The following is a 14,528-nucleotide window of genomic DNA, read 5'->3' on the forward strand; positions in this document are numbered from 1 at the left end:
TTTGCAATGTGAGAAAGGTTGCTTCCTGTGCAAAATGATGATGATAATAAAATAATGATGATAATAACTAATGATGATAATAACTTCAATACGATTATTTTTGAGGAATACGTTAGTATATATAAAATGTTTAGTGGAGGGCCTGGCACATATTTTTAAAATGCTTACTTTTACTATTATTTTATGATTTTGAGCTGAATTTGTCCTTTGATGGTCTGGGTGATATTGGTATAGTAAGATTGCCTAGATTAAATTGCTGGGTCAAATGATTGATCTCTGTTTTTCTGTGCTTTTTGAATGAGTTGGTACTGTAAGTAACTTTTTTCTGCTAATATTCTTGAGCTGTTACTACAACTCAGACATATACATTGGAACTTTTTTCAGAATCATAATCAGGTATAAATAGACTTAGGTCTCCCACAAGTTGTGTGGCAGGATTTCTCTACACACTACTGTGATAACCTGTTAATAGAATGCTTAATCCAGGCCAAAATAAAGCAATGAAAAATTGCTAAATAGCAGGACCGTTAGCATTGTCTTCTGTTTAGTTCTTTGTACATATAGTGGGTAGGTTTGGCAGAGGACTGATGTTTATCATTATGATACTGAGTTCTTGGCTACTTTTATGTTTTACCAAATATAAATCTTTAACAGACTCCACCCCACCCTCTCCTTTAAAAGAAAAAAAGACTTTGCCAATGAATTTTTTCTCTCCTTTTAGAGTTAACTCGGTAATTTGGAGCATGTAACCATAATGTTTGGGAGCTATCTAACTGTTTCCATTGTTGCAGCCTGATTGTCCGTGGTTTAATCATTAGTAGTTAAGAAGGAAAGCAAAAAAATAGCTCCAGGCTGCACAGTACCATAAAAAATTTCCACCTGGAAGTAATTTTTTCTAAAAGCCCTTAGGGACTGCTATCACCCTCCCCCTTCTATTGGCAACTGGGGCCAGAAACACCAGCTCTCTTCAGAGCCAGGTCTTGTTGCAGTTTAATCATCTTCCTTCTCCTAGCTTCCAGGGAAGGTTAGAGGAGAGCTAGGGCAATAACAAATTATTCCCAGACACTACTCTCCTCCTACAATTGATTTCCTTGAACCTTCTAAGTTCCTTCTTTTCTTCCTCTGTTTCTTTCTTTTTCTATTTAAAAAATAGCATTTAGCATTTTAGCTGAACTGCAAATTATTTGAACTGCTAGAACTTGAATTTACTTTTTGGTAAGAACAATTATTATTTAAATCTAGTGCTTGTCTTTGTGGAAAGTTTAAATGTTGAAACATTTTTGGGTACTACTTTAGGTCCTTTGTCACTTTATAATGCCTTCTCTGTGAGATACAGTCATTGCTCCAGGTGTAAACTCTCAAGGAACTCATGGTCCAGTAGGGGAGATAGACATGTAAATAAATCATTACAGTGTAGAATGTTCATTGTAGTACCCTTTCAAAAATATGAATAAGTAAACATTTCAAAGCAAAAGGATATTAACTCTGCCTTCCACCAGTGAATGTCATTAGTGGTGCCCATTCACTTCTAGGCCCATTATCCTAATGTAACTTTAGGATAATACTAGGCATTTGTTCAAGAACTTTAAGGCAAAACAAAATGATAGTGCTTCTGGTAAAATTTAACTCAAACCACACACGTGGTTTCATATGTTCAAGGCCAGTTCAGATTTGTACGGTGTCAAAGTGAGGGCCAGATGATAAATGATTATACCATGGCTGTTAAGGAATAACTCTTATCTTATATCCATATCCTACATTCCTTATCAAGGGTAGGGATAGGTACTTCAACATATTTTGTTTATCATTTTTAAAAATATATTCTTCAAAACTAGAGTATTACATGCTGCAGCAAATTTTTATTGTAGATGAAATTGGCCTCTTTTTAGGAAAAGATGCCTAACAACAGCATATTGGTAAGTAGGAGAAAAGTAGTCTTCAATTTGAATCTTTGAAGAATAGACTCACCATCTTGTTTGATGTAAATACCTCCAGAGAGTGTAAGCTTAAACTCCTCGTAGTCTCTTTGGTTTTATTAGCAGTTTCTTAGGTTTGATCTTGTTGGTAAGAAGGGGAACTTCTATACTATGTTATAGTAGTTGTATTAAGTAGGGAAGTTTTATAGAATAGTTGAGTTTTGAGCTGAATCTTGAAGGATGAGTAGGAATTCACCAGATAAAGTGATGGTAAGGAGATTCCAGGCAAAAGGAATACATACTGTACTCAAGGAACTTCAAGTAGAGTTGTAGAGTGAATGTAGGGAGTATTCAGAAATAAAGCTAGACATGGAGGGGTCTTACATATGATGGTAGGGACTTTGGACTGGATCCTGAGGCAGGATGCTAAAAGTTTTGTGTGTGTGTGTGTGTGTGTGTGTGCGCGCGCGCGCGTGTGTTTGTGAGTTTCAAGAAATATTGAAGATGGATTGTTAGGGAAATAAGGGAAGGGGTGAAAGCAGTTGTTCAGAAGAGAAATAATGAGGACATGAGCGAAGGCAGTAGCAGGGGAGGATAGGGAGGGAGAAAAGCATAGAAGAGACAATATGGAATTAACATTGGTAGGTCTTGGTGATTGATTTTATAGGGAGGTGTGAGGTCGAGTGAGGAGTCAAGGTTAACTTACATATTTCTAGTTTAGGTAACTGAGTGGCTGATGATGTGTTCAATTGAGATGGGGGAAATGTGGGTTTGGGTAGAAAGTCAATGAATTCATTTTTAAAATTCTTTTGTTTTTATTTTATTTTATTTTAAAGATGAACTCGTGCTATGTTGTCCAGGCTGGAGTGCAGTGGCTGTTGACAGGTGCAGTCATTGCACCCTACGGCCTCTAACTCTGGGGCTCAAGGGATCCTCCCACATCAACCTCCTGAATAGCTGGTTCGACAGGTGTGCACCATTGCACACAGCTAAATTCAATTTTTGACATGTACAGCTTGAGATGCCTTTGAGGATGAGTGGTGGTTGGGTATTTGGGTTTACAGGACTTGACAGAGGTATGTCCTGGTGTGATTGATTTGGGAACCAGAGATGTTTAATAGTGAAAACTGAGGTATTGATGAGATCTCTGAGGGTGTATACATGAAGAGTGAGAGGAAATGAAGGCCAAGCAGGTATTGAGGGCCAGAGGGAAGAAGAAGAGTTATTGAAGGAGAATGTGAAGGAGGAAAACCAAGAAGGAGTGTAATAAAAGCCCCGGGAGTAGAGATTTTAAGAAGAGGGAATGATTAGTAGTGGCAAATACAAAAAAGGAGTCAAGTAAATGAACTTAAAAGTGAATATTTGTTTGACAGTAGGCTTTTATTGACTTTAGCAAGAATAGGTTCATTGGGGTGATATAGGTTAAAAACAGGTCACGTTGGGTTGAAGAGCAAGTCCAATTTGAGAAAATTGAGGCAGTGAATATAGAGTGCTCTTTTAAGATCTTAACTGAGAAAGGAGAGAGTTAGAGGAAAAAGAAAAGATACCAGAAAGGAATTTATCAAAAGGGAGATTTTTTTTTTTATTTCATCTTATTGTTATGGGGGATACAGAATTGCAGGTTACATACGTTGCCCATGTACCGCCTTTCCCCCCAAGTCAGAGCTCCAGGCGTGTCTGATCCCCATTAATTTAGTACCTTTTTTCTCCTTTAAAATAATGGGCAGTGTTTTGTTAAAATGGAAACATGTTATGTTGAAAGAAGTTGGTAGAGGTAAACATTTGAAAGTACAGAACAATACCCCTCTCCCTCCCCCCCAAAATATTGATGGAATAACATTCCTGGAGTGGAAGAGAAATGAGATTTTTTAGAGCACTGGATTAGTTTTACATTGAGGTGAGATACTTATTCCTTTGAGATAGCAAGGAACAAATGGAAGGGTAGATAGAGATATCAATAGGCTTGTGTATTGGAATGCAGGCAATTCATTCCTAATAAGCCTGAATTTTGTTTATGAAGTAAAAATGTTAAAGTTGTTTCTTGTGAAATAAAGTTGTAGGACTGAGGTTGAGATCTTAAAGAGAATAGCAACAGTTTGTAATAGATGCTGTATATAATAGAAAAATGAGCTAATAAAGACACACTGTAAGTTCAAATGGTGCTAAGGGTCTGTATATTTGTATAATTAGCTCCATCACAGTAAGGTTCTATGTGCTACTGAAGCTGAGTTGTGAAGAGAAGGGATAAATAGGCAGCCAGTTCTAAAAGTTTGATAGGTGCAACTGAACAGAGAAGGGCGCCATTTTTCTTTTGGCAGACTGCTTTTGGTAAGGCTTATAGGGGTCTGTCTTTTTATTTTGAGGATCATAACTTCCTTATATCTTTTATCAATTCTGAGAACTTCACAGCTATTTTTTGAATATTACCCATTATTTCTTACTGAAGATCCCATTAAACCCATTCTGTTCTCCATGTCTCTTCTTTAATGTTTTCCATCTTTTGTCTCTCTGTGCTGCATTTTGTATTTTTTATATATATCGCCCATTAAATATTGCCCCTTTCATTTATTAAGTTTCAAATAATCAGTTATTATAGTTTTTATTCTAAAAGTTCTATATTTCTTTTCTAGTTTATTCATTTTTGATAGTTTGGTCCATTTTTGTATAATTCTTTCTTATGTTTTAAATATATTACACATTTATTTGTATTTTATGCATATTAATTTTTAAGCCTTTGTGAGTCTGGTTCTGCTATTTGTGTTTCTTCTGATTCTTGTTTATATGCTTTGTTTCCTTGCATTTTATGATTTTTGATGCTTAAGTTCCAGCTCAAAAGAATATCATTTGTGAGAATCCTTAGAAGTATGGGTTAGGATGTATTTCTCCAGAGAAGATTTGCCTATATTTAGTCAATTATCTGGGGGTACTAACAACCAGACTGGGACTACTTTTAAAATAAATTCTCAGTTTGAGATTTCTTAGATCACATAGATAATATTAATAGTATGAATATGGGCCTCTGTTTGTTGAGAAGGCTGACTTGTGATTAGATTATGGGAGTTTCTCCCCTCCCCCACCTGGAGCCAATACCAGACAGGCAAGTTTCCCTGCAGTCCCCCTTTATAGGGAAGTGTTTTTCTCCATTATCTTTCACGAAGGATGTATCCCTTGAGTATCATGACTTTATTCATTGGGAGGCCTCTGATTTGACGCCTATCCTATGTGGGCTATAGGCTATGTTGTTTGTTCTCTATATGGTTATAAAATAGAAACATTAGATTATTGGTGATTGACAGAATCTGGATTCCTCTTCCTATTTTTTTTAATCCTCTGGAGATTTTTCTTATTTTATTTTCTGCTTGACATTAATTCACTAGGGGAGATAGCTCTTGCTAGGCAACTCTCCTGGTCCCAATGTCTTATCTGAAATACTGCAGGGCAGAGGAAATGCACTTCTTAAAGTGCATTTAAGAAGAAGATTTAGAAACTTGATCCTGAATTTTTAGCAGTTTGATAGTAGAAAGGTTTTTCATGGTATGTCCAGTTTTCCATTTTGTTCATAAAACTTCATTCTATTTTGCCTACTTTGTTCTCTGTCACTTTTTAGGTTGGAAACTGTTTTGGTACCTTTCATCCAACCTCTTTCAGGGGCTTCATTGCTTATAGACTTTAACAGTTTTAAATTGTGGTCATTTCTGGCCATGGAGTATCAATACACAACCACTTAAGGATGAAATTGGAGTTGAATGTCATATTGTTAGGTCTGATTCTTTCTCAGAAAATCAGACAAATGGTGTGCGTGAGATATGTACTTGTGTATCACACACATATATAGCACATATACTATATATAATACACATTTATATGTATCTATGTATGTGTACGTATACATACATATATAGTTTACACTACATACACATCTACAAATGAGGCTACTTACATTTATTAGAGTTTGATTCATTGATTCTAGGAAACTTGGTTGGTTTATTTTGTTAAGCCCACATTAAACATATATGCATAAGTAGACCAGGACTATTCATGGCAGTGTTTCTACCATACTAGTTTTACCATTGGTTTGTTTATCTCTCTTATTAATAATAGCATTATTACCTCTGTCATTGGAACCATAATAATAATTTTAAGACTTGAGTATTTGAGACTCTGAAGTGTTTTAAAAATTAATATATAGTCTCTTAATATTTACGTCTCTTCAGAGTAATTATTTAATTAAATACTTAATATCTTTTGGAAAAAATCTTGAAGAGTTTTACCAACAGATCCTAGATTCAGACTCATTATGTTGGTGGTAGATATTATGCGAACTAGTAGTTTTATTTGGCCCCAACATTGCATGTTTAAGTGTTAAACTTGACACATTGAATTCTATGCAGTGAAACCAGAGTTAATCTACCAAGTGTATTATAACCCTGTATATACCAACTATATTACTACTCTGCATTCAGCAATTTCCCAGGTTTGATTTGACGGGCATCACCACCCTTAGAAGTACTCTTTTATCTTATAATTGGCAGCAATATCCACGATCCAATTTTTACCTGCCAGATTTCATGACCATCACTGAAAGATACAAAGGAATAAATCTTTTTGCACTTAACGCAAATTGATACAAAGGACAAAATGAAGCCACTAATGTATCCTTTTGTGCCTTTGTATTTTCAGTTACTGGTGGTGATTAATTGTTCTAACAGTGTGACATTATCATAGTAGTAGTTATGGCAGTCTCTGTATCCTTAATTTGGAGTTTCCTTGTTTTCATTAGTTTATTTCCTAATAGTCTGTTGTTGATTTGACTGATGTTTTGTGACAAGTGTCCCTTTTCCACTTTCCTGTGGTATTTAACCCAAACCAGGTTTTTAGTAGGCCCTTTGGCTAGGTGCCAGCTGAAGCTACTTCACCCTGTTCTTATTCTTCTGAAAATAGTCATCATTGGGGTTCTCTTCCTGCTTTGAGGGAGATCTCCATCACAACACTTATTTGGTTGCATGGACTCTCTTGGTGAAGCCAGTTGGATACCTTGGTATCTTCAAGGCTAGGAAAAGGATTTGAATGTATTTTATCTCCTGTGGCAATACAAAAGCATTCGGATATAGTGCTCATCTTAGAATTCATTAACTATCATATGCTTCCCCTGTCATTGATGATGATACACATTGATCTACTTCATTGTTAATGCACCCAGAACATCCAGATTATAACACTAAGGTCTGAATTAAATTGATAGACGAACTGAAGTAAGGCAAAGGGACTTTAAACTCCCTTTGACCTCCTGCAGTTTCTCTTTCAACATCATGCTCAAATCTGTTTTTCCACTTTATTTTTAACTTTTGGAATAAACAGAAATACTAATGATGCTTTTATGGAGCTTAATGAAAAGAAAATGTTTGAGGACTAAAACCATGACAGAAGTTAAAAAACATATATGTGAAAAAGAAAAGACCAGAATAAACTCTGGAATTTTTTCTTGGATTAATAAAAAACAGAAAACAAAATGTTCAGTCCTTTGTGTTTTGAAGTTCTCTGTGGTTCTGAAAACATCTCAACAGATAATGCTTTGTATGATGGGATACTCTTTTGCATCTACCTTTGAAACAACTGGAAATCCACATCAGTTAGTCTTTTACCTGTCCTTCTCTTTCTCCATATTCAGCATACATGGAGGAGCTCCTGTGTGCCAGGGTCTCTGCTAGGAGGTGGAGATAAAATGGGTCAGACACAGTCTTTGCCCACAAGGAGATTAGTGATTTAGTATGGGGAGATTGACAAGTGAATGGACAATCAGAATATAGTTTAAAAGATTCTGTGATGGTGATAATCACAAAGGAGGAGCACATAACAGAGTCTGTGTGATTAGGGAGGGTTTCCCAGAAGAAGTAAGGTGCAAATTGAGAATTGAGGGGCAGATGGAAATTACTCTTAACTAAACTGGAAACAAAGCGGGGAAGAACAATCCAGGGAACAAGATTCCTTAGCAATGTGTAGACTCTGACTTGCTGTTGATTGTTTCTAAGGTTTGCCTGCTACCTTTGAAGACTTAAATAATGTTGTACATTTAGATAATGTCCAATAACAATTTTAGGATACTTTCCTCTGCAAATAACAGTGCATTAAGGGAAAGTGACTTAAACAATAGGAAATTTAAGTCATAGAACATGATGTCTGGAGATAGGACGCAAGGACCCAAGTGTTTTTCATCTTTCCCCTTTGCTATCTACCTATTATTGGCAGTACCTCCTCACATCACAGGATGGTTGCTGTATCCCAGGCATTATGCTTTCACAGGGCAATGTCCAAAGTAGGAAAATCAGTTTTCCTGCATCCTTTAGGAAAGAAAACCTTTTCTTGGACTCTCCCTACCAGATTTCCCTTTACTTCTCATTGGTGTGTCCTTATGTTAACTGATCACTGACAAGGGGACTGGAATTACTGTGATTGATTTACAGACTAATTAGTGTTTAACCCTTGTGGTAGGATGGAAGGTAAAATACCAGAACAAATTGGGACTCTTTCAGTAGGAAGAAGAAGAGAATAGTAGTTGTATAATTACAACTAATAGGCAACTGACTCATCCTGAAGTAGAAGTTTTTCTCTTTTTAAAACCACTTAGCTTTGTGTTGGGCTTCATATTACATTAGCATTTTTTTTTTTTTTTTTTTTTGAGATAGGCTGGTCTCCAACTCCTGGCTTCAAGTGATCCTCTTACGTCGGCCTCCCAAAGTGCTATGATTACAGGTGTGAGACACTACGCCTAGCCTGCATTAGCCTTTTTTAATTGTGTTTTGTTTGGGAGTCAGTCTTAGCTGTATCAATAACAAGCAATGTAATTTTAATTAAGGTATTTAACTTTTCTTGGCCTCAGTTTCCTTGAGTGTACAATGAGAGCCTTGTCTTTTAAGACCTCTTTCAACTAATGTGTTGGGGGCCCATGTGATTTGCTTGCTTTCTTTGCACTAACAGTATACAGACTGATGTACTAGAGAGGACACTTTTTAACTGTGTGAACTTGGCAAGTTCCTTTATCTTCTTGGGTTTCAGGTTTTTCATTTATAAAATGGGAATAATTTCTAATTTATAAGGTACATGGGGTTTAAGTGAAATAACAATGCTCGTAACATTATTTTCCCCCCTTTTTTGACAAGCAAATTTGAGCTGATACAGGCTCTGTGTAAGTGATACAATCCTGTAGTGGTTTGGTACAGAGGAATGGTAAATATTAATATTTGTTGAATACAATTCCTCAAGTGCCATTTCACAAGTTAAAATCTGTCTCTTAATATGCTCATGAAATCTAGGTTGGGAGAGGGCTATAGTACCCATATGATGTTTAGAAGTGTGCATCACATATTTACACTAGGAGGATAATTTACTTTTGTAAAAACCTGTGGTTTATTTGGGGGATTTTTGGAAATCAGCCTCCATAGGTCAGCATTTATTTAGTTGAGTCAAAATTTAGGCTATAAAAAGTTGTTGTTACTTTCTAAGCATTTCTTCTTGTTACCTTTTGTTAAGTACTAGAATATTCTTGAGATTATCACAAATAATTAAACCATTGGTGCAGTTTATTCTGTAGATACTCTTGTTTCACTGTGACATACCTGGAAATGTCAAAAGCCTATGATTTTGTTCTCAAATTCTTGCTAACAGCAATGGAAATTTAAACATTAGAGTACTTTACATATCATTTAATAATTAGCTATAAGTCCTTGGCTAACAAGTATTATAGAATTTAGTTTTTAGATTTTTTTTTTTTTTTTTTTTTTGTTTTTAGATTTTTAAGCAGTCCTGTTTACTTGGCCACATTGTTTTAAGGAATTTTAGAAATGGGCCATCACTAGATGGCAGTCTTTCTCTACTTTAAGTCATTTGTTAAAAAGGAGAAAAAAAAGCCACACTGTTCAGCTACAAGGTTGACTACCAATATTAGGTTAGCATCAGATCTCTGACCTTTCCACAGTTTAAACCTTGTTTATTTTTGTTTTTAGTCTTTTATATCTGATATATTGGATAGCAAGGAGTTTAGATATGCTTGAAATGCTGATCCAGGTGAACCTCCTCTAGGTAGTGATTAATTCATACTTGTCTTTTCTTGTGCTAGACAATTTGAGACAAAACCTTTAAGTCAGTGGTTTTTAACCTCTTTGATAACCAAATGGAATCTATGGGAAAATTTTCTTTTAAAAATGCATGTATGTGTATACATATATACAAAATCCCCACAGAATCTGGGAATCATGGATTTTCTGAGGCTTACCTTTGGAACACGAGTATAGTAAGTGTAGTCCATATTCCTTGTTTTAAATATGTGCATTTTACATTTTACTCTAACTTTTTTAATTCTAAAAATCCTCTAGAGATTAACTGTAAACCTTTCATGTTATTCAATATTATAATTAAAGAGAACATTAGAATGATAAAGTTCTTATGGTAGGAGAAATAGATGGGGGTAGTGATAAGGAGGTAGAAACTTCATTAACTTGTTTGGAATTACTACCTCTACACTGTTCTGAAAATGTATGATCTTTACACTACTAACTTTATTTGAAAGTAGAGGTGAATTGTAGAAACTTAAAAGGTAAGCTAGTACTTCAGAGACTTGTAATTGATTCTTTCTACTTTCTAAATGGGAAAGAGGATCAGAGATTTTAACTGAATTGGCCAAAGACTCATAGCTAGTTAATTACAGTGCTAAGACTACAGTCGGGCAGCTAAAATCCATGTTTCCTTTCTTTGATTTTTGATTTCTGTTTTTTGTTTGTTTGTTTGTTTTTAAATAGGAAGTTCAGGGAGCTTAGGAGGGCGTTATTAATATAAGTTCTGAATTTCTTAGCTTTGGGACAGGTTGTCTTTTGTGATGTTAATGTAGATCTTTGGAGGGAAAAAAATGAAATTTTCCCTAACTTCTGCCTAGTTAGATAGACTTGCTACCTAACTTAGAAATGTTACTGAGTCAAGGTATACTGACTTTGAAACCAAGAGCTTGTCTAATATTGAATAATATTGTCAGCTTATGCCATTCAAGGTGAGGAGTTCTCAGTGATTCTTTCCATTCTCCAAATGTCAAGGAATATGAATATCTTTACATGGAAACTTTTCTTTTCCATTCATTGAAAGGGGAAAAGTTAAGCTTACCTGAGATTAGTTGAAATGTCAGTGGTAGATTCTGTCTTGTGTATTCCAAATAGCTCCTTCAGGCAAATGGCTATTCTACAGTTTTCTTACTCATCATAGTAGGGATTATTTGTAATTTATTTGACGAGCTCCCTTTACTTCAAAGGAAGGAGAATGAATCTAGATTTCTCTGCCTTTTCTGAAGTAAGTGTTTAGAATCTTCACCGGAAGCCAAACATGTGTCATCATGCCTGAGGATATGTTCTGAGAAAAGTGTCATTAGGCATTTTTTTTGTTGTGTGAACATCATAGAGTGTACTTACAAACCTAGATGGTATATAGCCTACTACACACCTAGGCTATATGGTATAGCTTATTGCTCCTAGGCTATAAACTGTACAGCATGTTACTATACTGCATACTGTAGGCAATTGTAACACAATGGTAAGTATTTGTGTACTAAACATAAAAAAGATAATGTGTTGTGCTATGATGTTATAACAGATATAACTTCACTAGGCAATAGTTAATTTTTCAGCATTATTACAGTCTTCTGGGACCACTTTTGTACCTGTGGTCCATCACTGACTGAAATATTGTTATGTGGTGCCTAATTATGTGTTTTGTCTATGGTTACTGCTGAGTTTTCGGCCATGTAAATGACCTGATGAGGAGAGTGTGCTTTCTGATGCACAGGATCAGGGTATGATCTGGTACCTACAAGTGATTATAAAAACAGAAAATGTTGGCAGTGAGCACATGTGTATTTGTTGAACAGATATCAGAGATCAAAGAGCTCTTAGAGACCCTGCTAGTCATTTGTTAGCCAGTGGATGTTTATTTACTGCCTACTACCTGTCTGGTACTGTTGTAGAGGTACAGTGATGAATATGGCAGACAAAGTTCTTACTTTTGAGCTTATGAGCTAGTTGGGGTGGGTTGTGGGAAAAGATATACAACAAACCATGGACAATGATGAAGAGGAGATTGTTCAAAGACAGAGGGGATAAGCATTAATAGCATAAAAACAGCAAAATCCTGAGGCAAGAAGAGGCTAAAAAAAAAAAAAAAGCCAGTGTAGTTGGAGCATAGAGGATAGAAGGGGATTGAAGGTGGGAACTAGAGAGAGGAGAGAGATGGGGTTAGAGAGATAATCAGAGGCTATATTATATAGGGCCTTATAGACCATAATAAAGATTGAAGATTTTTATTCTTTTTGTAAAGGGAAGCTATTGGAGAGATTGAAATAGGAGGATACATCTGAGTTATTGCTTTTAAAAGATCATTTTAATTGCTGTGTGGAGTGTTTGTATTGGGGCAGGGGTGACGAAGAGGGGGAGTACAGAGTTAGGAGGCCATTGCATTAGTCTAGTGTGGTGATAACAGAGCTTTGGACTAGGGTTTTAGTGGAAGTGGTGGGATATGGTCAATTGTAGGACATGTTTTGGAGGTTGAGTTGTCAGGACTTTTTAATGGATTGGATGGGGTGTATGATGGAAAAAGATAGGTTAGGAATAATTCCTGGATTTTTGGCTGGGGCAAGTGGATGGTGCCATTATCTGTGATGGGGTGGGTTGGTGGTTGGGAAATTTGGGAGTGGAGATAGGTTGATAATTAAGATTTTTTTTTTCCTGTGTTAAATTTGAGATGGCTTTTACAAATCCAACTGGAGTTGTTAAATAGTAGCTGGATATATATGAATCTAGTGCTCAGGGAAGTGCTCTGATTTGTAGGTATAGATTAGGAAGTCAGCACTATATAGGTGGTATTTTAAAGCCATGGGATTAGATGGTGTCACCTGATGAGAGAGCATGGATAGGGAAGAGAAGGGGTTTTAGGAATATTTAAGAATGTGATAGAGGAGAAGAGCTGAGAAAGGAGATTAAGAAACCATGTTAGTGAAGTATCATTGAAGTCTACCAAAAAGAGTGTTTAAAGAAGGAACGACTATCAAACCATAGCAAATGCTGCTGTTAGGTGGAGTAAGAGGAATACTTACTCCAGTAAGGTGAATACTTACTCCAGTAAGGTAAGGAAGTGAGGAGGCGAGGAAGTGGAAAGGAGTTTTGTGGGAAAGGAGAACAGAGAAATGAGATGGTAGCTGGAGGGGGATGTGTGGTTAAGGGCAGGTTTTTAAAAATCATGCTTATATACCTATGAGAATGATCTATTAGAGAGGGAGAAATACATGATGCCGAGGAAGGATAAAAGGGAATAATGGTAGGGTAAAGTTCTTGAGAGAACAAGAAGGATTGACTGCAGATAAGAGCCTGGAATACTTCTTCCATTGTTATAGAAGGGTGGACAGAGTAGCAGTTACAGATATAAGTAGGTTGGTTGATTTTAGTGAGGAAAGGGGAGATATTTCTCTGTGTCTATTTTTTCTATAAGTTATGTAGTCAGGGCAGTAGCTGAGAGTGAGGGGGTGCACATTTGAGGAGAGGAGAAAGTAAGGTTCCCACATATAAATATTTTGGAGAATACAAAGTGATTTTTTGTGGGGAGATAGGGGGATAGTTGTAGTAGGATTATATAGTGGTACTGAGTGCCTAATTTACATTTGTAGTTATACAGCTATACTGAGTCTAGCCAGCACAATTATGTGATCTTTCTCCAGTAATGTTCAGCTTCTTGAGTATGTAGTCATGGAGTAATTGGATAGTTGGGTTTAACCAAAATTGAGTTTTTTAATACTAGTTTACTTGAAAAAGAAAAATACAAGGGAGTTGTAATTTAGTCTTTTCATATTATGATGAGAATTCTGTGATGAATACTGTCAATCATTCAAGTATTTTTGAATGAATGAGAAAGCAAAATTTTGGATTTTCCTAAAAAATACTCATTTTACATTGAGGCAATGTTAGTGTACAATTGGATTACTTTGTGGTTTATGTGTCCTCAATATCTAATTTCCAGAGATACTTGATTTGCTTTTGGTTTGTAATTCTGTTTCTCCTTCTTATAAGAAACTGTGGTGTAATCTTCATGCCATTTTTTTTTAAAGGTCTGTCTATGATGGTGAGGAACATGGACGATTCATGGAGAAGCTTGAAACTCGCATCCGCAATCATGACCGAGAAATTGAGAAAATGTGCAACTTTCATTACCAGGGCTTTGTGGACTCTATAACTGAACTGCTGAAAGTAAGAGGAGAAGCCCAGAAACTCAAAGTAAGGAAATTCTAAGAGACAATTGTTGGTGGGGTTTTGATTAGCATTAAAGGAATAGGGACTACAATGCAGATCACATACTTATAGTAAAGATTTTTGTATACTATGAAAAGGAATTTATACTGAAACCTAGATAATTGAGATCAGGGCTCTTTAGCTAAAAACTTAGAGTTTAATTGGAATATAACTACACGTGAATCAGAACCAGTGATTAGTAATGGTTTCTTTTGAACAAAAACTCAGTTTGACTCTTCATATCATCTGCTTCCTTGCGGGATAAAAACTATCACTGTAGGATGACAAAATTTCAGGGTAT

At 35.9% G+C, this 14,528-nt stretch overlaps 1 protein-coding gene across 7 annotated transcripts in view; it reads left to right on the plus strand.

Annotated features, from left to right (window-relative positions):
- The window catches only part of EXOC6B (exocyst complex component 6B), a 563,953-nt gene that overhangs the window by 69,671 nt on the left and 479,754 nt on the right, over positions 1-14,528 (plus strand). For 6 of the 7 annotated variants that reach the window (XR_011236208.1, XM_069494964.1, XM_069494962.1 and 3 more), the window contains exon 2: positions 14,047-14,212. The exons of the other annotated variant lie outside the window; for it this stretch is intronic. Coding sequence is in view for 5 of the 6 variants with exons in the window: in XM_069494964.1 (XP_069351065.1) it covers positions 14,047-14,212 (166 nt within the window). In the remaining variant the exon portion in view is untranslated. The remainder of the gene's footprint in view (positions 1-14,046; positions 14,213-14,528) is intronic. 7 annotated transcript variants of the gene reach the window in all.

This window comes from Eulemur rufifrons, chromosome 19 (assembly GCF_041146395.1).
Source record: "Eulemur rufifrons isolate Redbay chromosome 19, OSU_ERuf_1, whole genome shotgun sequence".
NCBI classification, from domain to species: domain Eukaryota; kingdom Metazoa; phylum Chordata; class Mammalia; order Primates; family Lemuridae; genus Eulemur; species Eulemur rufifrons.